This window comes from Laetiporus sulphureus, assembly GCF_001632365.1.
Source record: "Laetiporus sulphureus 93-53 unplaced genomic scaffold LAESUscaffold_5, whole genome shotgun sequence".
NCBI lineage: Eukaryota > Fungi > Basidiomycota > Agaricomycetes > Polyporales > Laetiporaceae > Laetiporus > Laetiporus sulphureus.
In genome coordinates, this window is record NW_024468514.1 from 224,180 (window position 1) to 234,271 (window position 10,092).

Below are 10,092 nucleotides of genomic sequence, written 5' to 3' on the forward strand. Positions count from 1 at the left end.
AGGATAGAGCACCGCAAAAAGGAGAACAGGACAAAGACTACTGATCAGCCTATGTCCCCAAACACTTCCACGAGTATGGCGATGTGTTCTCCAAGAAGCAGTCGGAACGAATGCCTACAAGAAAGCCCTACGATCATCCAATCGAACTTGTTCCAGAGGCATCATTACCACACCCAGCAAAGTTATATCCTATGAACCTACAGGAAAGAAATTCGCTCGACACGTGGATAGACCAAGAGTTGGCCAAAGGTTACATCAAGAGATCAAGGAGTCCAACTGCAGCACCCGTCTTCTTCGTCAAAAAGAAAGACAGATCACTGAGGCTCGTACAGGATTACAGGAACCTCAACGCAGTCACAAAGAAGAACAAGTTCCCAATCCCACACATTTCGGACCTCATCGACAGGCTCTCACATGCTAGTATATTTACAAAGCTTGATCTGAGATGGGGGTTCAACAACATAAGGATTAGGGAAGGAGATGAAGAGAAAGCTGCCTTCATTACACATCGTGGCCTCTTCGAACCCACCGTAATGTACTTCAGTTTCTGCAATGCTCCTAGCACCTTCTAAACAATGATGAATACAGTCCTCGAAGACTTAATTCGCACTGGAAAAGTGGTAGTCTATTTAGACGACATCCTCATATTTACGGACGATCTCGATGAACACCGATGACTAGTGAAAGCAGTTCTACAGCACCTCCAGGACAATGACTTATATGCCAAACTGGAGAAATGCTTCTTTGAACAGTCCTCAATCGAGTATCTTGGCATGATCATCAGCAAGAACTCAGTACAGATGGACCCTGCTAAAGTCGAAGGTGTACTTGGCTGGCCCGCACTGACAAAGGTCAAACAAGTACAGGCCTTTTTAGGATTCGCGAATTTCTACAGGCAATTTATAAAGGACTTTGCGAAACTCGCACGACCCTTAACGCTTCTCACCTGTAAGGACGTGCCCTGGCAATGGAAGGAAGAGCAAGACCAAGCCTTCAGTGCACTTAAAACAGCGTTCACTTCAGCCCCGATCCTACAACTCCCCAATGATACTGCGCCTTACCGACTGGAGACAGATTCTTCAGACTATGCAACTGGCGCAGTACTGGAACAACTAGGAGAAGATAAGCTATGGCACCCAGTCGCATACTACTCAAAGTTGCTCAACGAACACGAGCGAAACTATGAGATTTATGACAAGGAGATGCTTGCCATTATTCGGGCACTAGAAGAATACCAGCACTATTTAGAAGGCCACCCAGAACCCATTGAGATTTGGTCAGACCATCTCAACCTTACATACTTCCGTCAGGCACAGAAATTATCCCGGCACCAAGCACGCTGGTCATTATTCCTCACACGTTTCAATTTTATACTCAGTCACCGACCTGGAAAGACAATGCTACGTGCCGATCCTCTGTCCAGGAGGCCAGACCATGAGAGGGGGGTAGACAGTGACAATTCGAATAAAATGCTGTTAAAACCCGAATTTTTTGCTATCAATGTGATTCGACCCACTCACGCATCTGAAGTTGATGATGCTCAACAACTGGAAAGGATCAAGAAGGCACTCGCAGACGACACGATGACCAAGGATTATCGTGCGCTTTTGACTACAGGACAGCGCGAATTTGGGAAAAACCTCACAGAATGGAACTTTGAGCACGGACTGCTGCTCCATCGTGGAAAGGTTTATGTCCCCAAGGATCAACAGCTACACCTTGACCTAATAAAACTCCATCATGACACCTTACCAGCTGGACACCCCGGCAGGTTCAAGACATTGGAGCTTATCACTCGGAACTATTGGTGGCCAGGAATGTCTATAATGGTTAAACAATACGTACAAGGTTGCGACAGTTGTCAACGTAACAAGTACTCAAGAGAAAAACCATACAGACTACTACAACCAAACGAGATACCAGGGGGACCATGGGAGATCATCACAGTGGATCTCATCACACAACTTCCTCCAGCCATGGACTTTAGGGGAGAAAAGAAGACGGCAATACTTGTCGTCATGGACAGACTCACGAAACGAGCACACTTTTATGCAACGGACGATACAGTCACCTCATCGCAAGTCGCTAACGTATTTTATAATGAAGTCTTCAAACTCCATGGATTGCCGCGCCAGATTATCTCAGACAGAGGTACTCAATTTGCGAGCAAACTATTCCAGGAGTTCTGTCAGAAGCTCAGTATAAAATCAACAATGTCCACTGCATATCACCCCCAAACAGATGGCCAGACAGAAAGGGTTAACCAGGTGTTGGAACAGTACCTACGAATGTACTGCAACCACAGACAGAATGATTGGGTCTATTACCTGCCAACAGCAGAATTTTCATACAACAACCAGACCCATGAATCCACCGCACTTTCCCCATTCTTTGTCGAATATGGCCGACATCTAAAAATGGCACCAGACGTACACGAGTCAATATGTCACCCCTCATTGGAACATCTATTTGCCCACTGATCCGAGGTGCAAGAACAGGCAAAGGCAGCATTGAAAGTTTCGGCTTCACAGATGAAATGGTACTTCGACGAGAAAAAGGGAGAAGTCTCATTCAAAGTCGGAGACCTAGTACTACTCAAGGGAAAGGACCTCAGAGTAAAAGTCAAGTCCGCGAAGCTAGGCACACAAAACTTCGGACCTTACAAAGTACTTCAGAAGCTAGGCCCAGTCACATTTAAACTGGAACTGCCTAAGCAAATGAAGGTCCACCCGGTCTTCCATGCTAGCAAGTTGATCATGTACCATCAAGACACGGTCGCAAACCGTGAACCCCCAAAGCCCCCAGCCATAGAAATCGAAGGAGAACCAGAGTTCGAAGTTGAGAAAATACTAGACTCGAAGGTTGTAAGGGGAAGGGTCCAATACCTCGTCAAATGGAAAGGCTATGATCACTCCGACGATACATGGGAACCCCAAACAAATTTTACCAACGCCGACGAGCTTCTTCAAGAATTCCACCAGCAACACCCAGATGCAGCCAAAGCACCAATCAGGGTCATCACTTTTGGTGGAAAATGCTTCGAATTATCCTCATACGAAGTTGCACCAATCTCCACACACAGAATCAACATGTCCGACCATCCAGATGAGTTCTTCCTATATCATAAAATGACAGATCTCGTCAAATCACCGAGGAAATCCTCAAATGAAGCAGCAGGATGGGATATTTATGCAGCAGAAATGCATGAAATCCCTCCGCATTCACGAGCCGTGGTAGGAACGGGAGTCGCAATTGACCCTCCAAAACACACCTATATACGAATAGCTCCATGCAGCGGACTGGCTGCATGAGGAATTGACGTGGGCGCAGGAGTCGTGGACCCAGATTACACCGGAGAACTCAAGGTCGTACTGATCAATACAACAGATTTCGTATTTTCGGTTAAACCGGGAGACAGGATAGCCCATATAATCTTCAAATATTATGCCGAAGGGCTTCCCTCCCAAAGTTACCAACCGTTGTGAGCAACGAGAAGGGGAAATAAAGGTTTTGGCTCCTCGGGACAATGAGCCTTGAGAGGGGGGTAGTGTCACAGATTTTCACCACAAAGTTCGCACGTGACTTTACTCACGCCACAGATCACGTGCTTCACCAATATCTCACGCCACTCAGCCACAGACGCGATGCGTAGAGATCAGGTGATAGTCCACATCACATGTTATGGTCCAGACCCGCGGATGATACGGTCAGACCTGTCTATTCCAGGATACAATAGAGGCACCCATTTGGGAACAAAAGGAACAAGGACTATTGTTAGGCATCGGCCTTCCGCTTTCTATTAGTTTAGCCAGAAGCCTAGATAGGCACGATGTTCACACCGGAGAACAAAAGGGAAACCAAGATAGGCACGATGTGCACACTCATTACTGCGGCAACCATCGATCTTCCCACTCATTGTTCTACTTCCGGACATCCTATTGTTTCATGTACGGCCATTAGCTTATACCCGTAGATAGGTAGCTTAGGTAAGATAGCCCGCTGTACGTGTATATAAGACCAGCCATGTAGAGGACGAAACCTCAGATTGTTTCTCCTCGTCTACTACCCATAGCACTCACTGAGCCCACCAGCTCCTTCATATATCTCTCACCCTTTCCTGCGTCTGCCACATCGACCAGTAAGTCAACAGGCTCGTGCACCACATAGGGTTCAGGGGGATACTTTTGGGATCAGGGGGATCAGGGCGGCACGTTCCACGTGACTGTCCCTTTTTAGTCTTTTTGATCTCTTGTCTGGTGTTACCATGACAGAAAGGGTGGAGAAGAAATAAGAGGCTATTGGGAAGAAAGTGTGTCAGAATCTGATTGAAAGTATGCCAAGGAGGGTGCATGCAGTGGTGAAGGCAAAGGGAGGCTATATCAAGTACTGAAAGTACAAGTTTTGTAGAACCTGGATATGTGCCACAAAACTGTTAATAAGAGTGACCCTCAAAGATTAGTAAATATCTTGGGATCAAAATAGGGTAAAAATATGGTTAAGACTGTATTAGAAAGCCATGACAATACGCTTTCCAATCAGGTCTTATATAATGTAGTTGACCCATTGGTTGAGCAGATATTTACTATACAAGTTGAAGTGAGCAATTTTATCAACAGTTTTGTGGGTCACTGTATGTGGTGCGATTCGGACTGCGTGTTTGTATGCGTCACTTTTCCTCTCCAAAAGTGCTCTTCACCCCTGGAGCTAACTCGTTCATGTTTACGACTGATGATGATGAGGACACTGAGAGTGCTATCTGGCACATCGATGCTTTCACGAGCGCGATTGTGGCACACTGGGTGATCCTTCTGCTCACTAGCAACAGCGCGGCATTCACTTGCTCTTACGAGATGACTCTTGTCATGGTACGTTCGCTATGCTACTTGTTTCATTGGCTTTTATAAATCAACATGTCCTGACGAAAATCCCCGAGCACCCAATTGTTGGCGTGCGCACTCTGGATGTATGGAATGAGTAGGTGATATACTACGACGATGCATGCACATACTGATCGGTCGATTAGGAACTTATTTGGGAGATCGATAGTCTCCTCAAGAAGAACACATTCAAATGAGGAGCATACTGGTCCTTCACTCATGGATCAAATTTGCCAGGCCCTTGAAAAGTCAGTATGACGTCCCCTAGCCTTCACGACACTTCTAGCCTCTTATCGCATTCTGTCCCTCTTGTCATCTGAGATATCACACTTGGACGATGTTCTCATGCTCAGCTTGCTACTGTTCTCTGGTCTACCCTTGACAAGCTCCTCTGGCTGCCTGCAATCATGCCTATCTGCTGCTATCTCGCTCTCTTGAGTTGTGTCTCAGACTTCGGACACTGCATCGTTGCACGGACTTTATAAATAATGATTGTACTCGAGTAGAATTGTAATATATGATATTCTTACAATTATAGGCCAGATCTTATAATCATCGGGAAAAATTATAAACTATCCTATGCATCCTGGGCACGATTATAATGTGTGATCAGAATGGCCGATCTTACAAGCCATTATAATAATAGGGGGTTCTTGTGAAACTCAGAGATCCATTATACTAGTAGGCCAGAATGGTCATGGTAAATAAGAATAGGCAGGGTTTTCAAGGTATTATAAACTCTTTATAATCTTTTTGCACTTTTGCTGATGGATGTGAGCATGCTCGGACCCCGACACGTTTGTATCGACTATCGAGCGACAATTCAATCCAACCCTGTCATTGGTAAGGCTGTGGGCAGCCTGTGACCTGCCTGAGCGTGTTCCCTCAGTGTGACGCGAGCTTGTACATTCAAGTAACATGTTTGCAAACATCGACATCCCTCCTACAAGCATTGTTGAGAAAGCCAAACCTCACGACCAAGGCTCGGGGACAAGCTGAGGTACCGAGGCCCTCACAAATGAGAGTCCGGACTAATGTGGCTGATGGATTAGATAATATTTTCTAATGTGTACATCTATATATAAAGGAATGCCATATCGGGAAGATCTGCATCATCCCGCATCCTCCTTCATCCCGGATGCTCACCCGTGTTCTGTGTTCCCAATCTGAGGCTTAATAGGTTATGAGCCCTGGGCTTTCGGATTAACCTCGAACCTTATCAATTGATTGCTCTGACATTATTACTTGGCAACATGGCTGAAGAGAAAGAGAGATTGTCGTACCCGCACATCAAGCCCCTAAAAGAAGACACTTGAATGCCCTGGAAGACCAAGATGGAGGCCATCCTCGACAATAAAGGGCTCTTGCCCTGGATTAAGGGTAAGAAGAAGAAACCCGAGATCCAAATCCTCGGAGACCTCGAAAAGATCCAAGCACGCGAAGATGAGATCGAAGAATGGGAAAAGAAAGACCGTTCCACGTGCACCATTATCATGATCAATCTCGGCAATGACCAGATTGTGAATGTGACAGGTGCGACATTTGCTCGAGACATGTGAAAGAAACTCTGCATGATTAAGAGGCAACACAGACAAAGTGGTATCGATTCTCTCATTTGACATCTCTACCGTACATATGCGGTGAAGAAGACAACATCGGGAAACATATTAAGGAGTTATGCAAGATCCGAGAAGAGCTACACATCATGGAAAATGAGATTGACGATCAGCAATTTCGTAACGTCATCATCACCTCATTGCCCGATAGCTGGATGACGTTCACGGACACCTATTTCAGATTCTGAGGTGAGCTCATCGATAGTGACGATGAGGAGACAGAGGAATAGAGGTGAGAGAGAGGAAGAGGAACATAACTGTGCAACAACTCATCGGGATAGTTCTCGATGAGTGGCGTCGCTGCAAAGATCACGATCTGAGCTTGGAAATGGATCAAGCAATGATAGCCACTCGCGGGAAGAGAAAGCATCCCTCAAAGCACCCAAAGAATCTCAGAGCTAAAGCTGAGTCCTCAGACAACACAATCGTCTGTTCTAACTGCGACAAGCCACGTCACACCAAAGCCGAATGCTTTGCTAAGTGAGGCAGAAAGGAAGGCCAGTGGCCGCAGTGGTGGAAGAGACCTGACGAAAAGAGGCAGAAGAGAGTGGATCACACCAACAAGGGTGAAGGATCCTCGAAGGGCAAAGAATGTGCATTTGTAGCACATGATTCTAATGAAGATCAGAACACTGTATCCCTAGATAATTCTGATGAAGATATTTCTTCATTTTATTCGTGGATTGCCGATACAGCGATGACCTCGCATGTCACAAACTGACATGAGATCTTCACATCGTATCAAGCACTCGAGAATCATACCATCTTCAGATTAAATCCAGGGAGCTTAGCGGCAGTTGGCCACAGCTCTGTAGATCTTGAAAGCACATTTGGAGATCGAAAAGTGCGATTTCGACTCAATAATGTGCTATATGCGCTGCAGGCACACCATAACTTAATTTTGCTTGGGCGGCTGGATGCTGCAGGCAGTCGCATTGTTGCAGGAAATAAAAGAGCTATTCTCATTGATAAAAATGGGAAGACGTTGGCTACTGCCACACGTCAAGGCTATTTATATTTCACTGACAATGTGCAATCATTGCCTAAATCATTAAGCATCACCAATGCAATGCAGGAACACGCTCCACATACATGGACAGAGTGGCACCATATTTATAGCCATATCGGGAAAGATGCGCTGAAGCGTCTTCATCGAGAATCACTCATTGATGGCTTCGCTGTCATTCTGAACTTCAATGATTTCATGTGCGAAGCGTGCATCCAGGTGAAGTTCTCCTGCAAGCCATACCCGAAGAGCGGTGATCATAGAAGTGAGATCCCCAGTGAATTAACACATACTGATGTGTAGGGACCTGCTCTGATGACCGCTCTACAAGGTTGGCGATACTACATTACTTTTACTGACGATGCCACACATTGCAGTGTCATCCTTTTTATCAAAACAAAGGACGAGACCTCTCAGAAGGTCAAAGAATATATGACGTACCTTGATCGCTGATTCAGTCATCAGCCGAGGATGATCTGAATGGATAATGGATGTGAGTACCTCGATTCTGATCTTACTGATTGGTGTTGTTCTCAGGGAATTGAGACTGGTGCTACTGCATCATATTCTCCTCCCAAGAATGGCGTTGCAGAGCATCTCAACTGCACATTGCTTTCTTTAGCATGTGCAATGTTGTTCGCCCATGCTCTGCCTCATTTCCTATGGGCTGAAGCAGTGTGCCATGCAGTTTATATTAAAAATTGTGCACCTACATGGGCACTCCATGGTACCACTCTGGACGGTAAATGGAATGATAAAAAACTGAATATCACTCACCTTCGAGAGTTCGTTTGCATTATATGGGTTCTTGATGAGGAACTCAACTTATCTAAGCTTGCGCCACGAGCTAGCAAATATATCTTTGTTGACTACATGGATGGTCCCAAAGCAATTAGATAGTATGATGCTAAAATGCGTCAAATTAAGATGATGCGTAGGTATCATTTCTTACCTACACTATCACCCGAGTTAACTGATTCCCCATTTGGAGAGTCACATCCGCCTGCAAATATGCAGCGTGCAGGGGAGTCCGAGAGTAATAGTGACGTGCAGATATTTGCATTACATGATGATCCGTCCCGAGACCTTGATCCGGCTCGAGGAAGCAATCAAAATTCTCCAAAGAGAAAAGAACGAGAATATGACACACCTATTGAGCCCAGAAGGATGAGCAGAAGAACTGTTTGGCAAGATTATCGATTGCTGAATGATCCGAGCGCCGATGATTTGTCCTCAGAAGATGATGACACACCAGAACCAGAAGAAGCTCGGAGCACCGGTGATCTTGATCCGAGCATGAACGATGAATGCATTGCGAATCAAGCGTCGGTTGCAGAGCTTGTCTATATAGCCATGAACGCTCCCGGAAACATGGAAGCGAATGAGCCTAAGACACTAGCCGATGCAAAGCAATCTTCTGAATGGCTAAGCTGGGAGAAGGCTGTCCAAGCTGAACTTGGACAATTGCATGACATGGAAACATGAGATCTGGTAGATCTCCCTCCTGATCGCAAACCTATCAGAAACAGATGGGTCCTTGTCAAGAAGACAAACAAAGAAAGTGAAATAATTAAATATAAAGCACGTCTGGTAGCGAAAGGGTACTCTCAGATTCCTGGAATGGATTTCTCAGAGACCTTTGCACCAATTATGCATCTCGAAATGATTCATGCAGTCCTAAGCTTGACAGCAGTCCTCGATTGAGAAATCCAACAAATGGACATCAGAGGAGCGTACCTGAATGACACCCTTAAAGAGGAAATATATATGTGCCAACCCGAAGGATATAGCGACAGAACAAATCAAGTATGTCGCCTTAGAGAAACTTTGTATAGACTCAAACAAGCAGGTCGCAAGTGGAATATTGAATTAAATCAATGTTTATTAAATGTGGGTTTCAAACATTTACTCACAGATCCATGCACATACATCCGAATTCGAGGGAATAAAATAGAAATTGTCACCATTTGGGTAGATGATCTATTATTATTCACTAACGATCTGAGCATTATGGGACTCCTTAAAAAGGAACTTTAAAATATGTTTGAAGTCACCGACTGAGGAGAACCTCATAAGATCATTGGTATTGAAATTATGAGAGATCGCGCTAAACGCACAATCAAAATCTCTGAATCTCAATACATACAGGCTTTATTATTCAAAAACGGATTAGCGAACGCTAATTCCATTGGAATGCCTCTTGATCTGAATATAATGCTTGAGAAGGAAGAAGATAATGATGATAGCGTGCCTCATCGAAGCAACGCATATGCGTCATTAATCAGTTCCTTAATGTATGCCGCTGTCATGACCCATCCTGATATCGCATTTGCTGTGTAACGCCTCAGCTCATTCACAGCAAACCCAGCATTACTGCATTGGACAGCTGCTAAATGCATGCTCCGATATCTCGCAGGAACATGCGATGCTGGAATAACTTATGGCCTTGAAAATCAGGCCAACACACGTGCTCAATCTGAGCATCGTGTGTATTTCCATGGATTCTCTGATGCTGATTACACAAATGATGTACGCGATCGAAAATCCATCTCTGGCTTCATGTTCTGCCTCAAATCAGGTGCGATAACGTGGA

The 10,092-nt window shown here is 45.1% G+C and overlaps 1 protein-coding gene across 1 annotated transcript; it reads left to right on the forward strand.

The window, feature by feature from the left end:
- Window positions 1–6,211: 6,211 nt before the first annotated feature.
- On the forward strand, window positions 6,212–6,681 carry LAESUDRAFT_755787 (uncharacterized protein; the record flags this gene model as incomplete). Its single annotated transcript, XM_040912073.1, has 2 exons — window positions 6,212–6,410; window positions 6,524–6,681. 2 exons carry the CDS (start codon window positions 6,212–6,214, stop codon window positions 6,679–6,681), a joined length of 357 nt encoding a protein of 118 aa, XP_040768018.1.
- Between the last annotated feature and the right edge of the window lie 3,411 nt (window positions 6,682–10,092).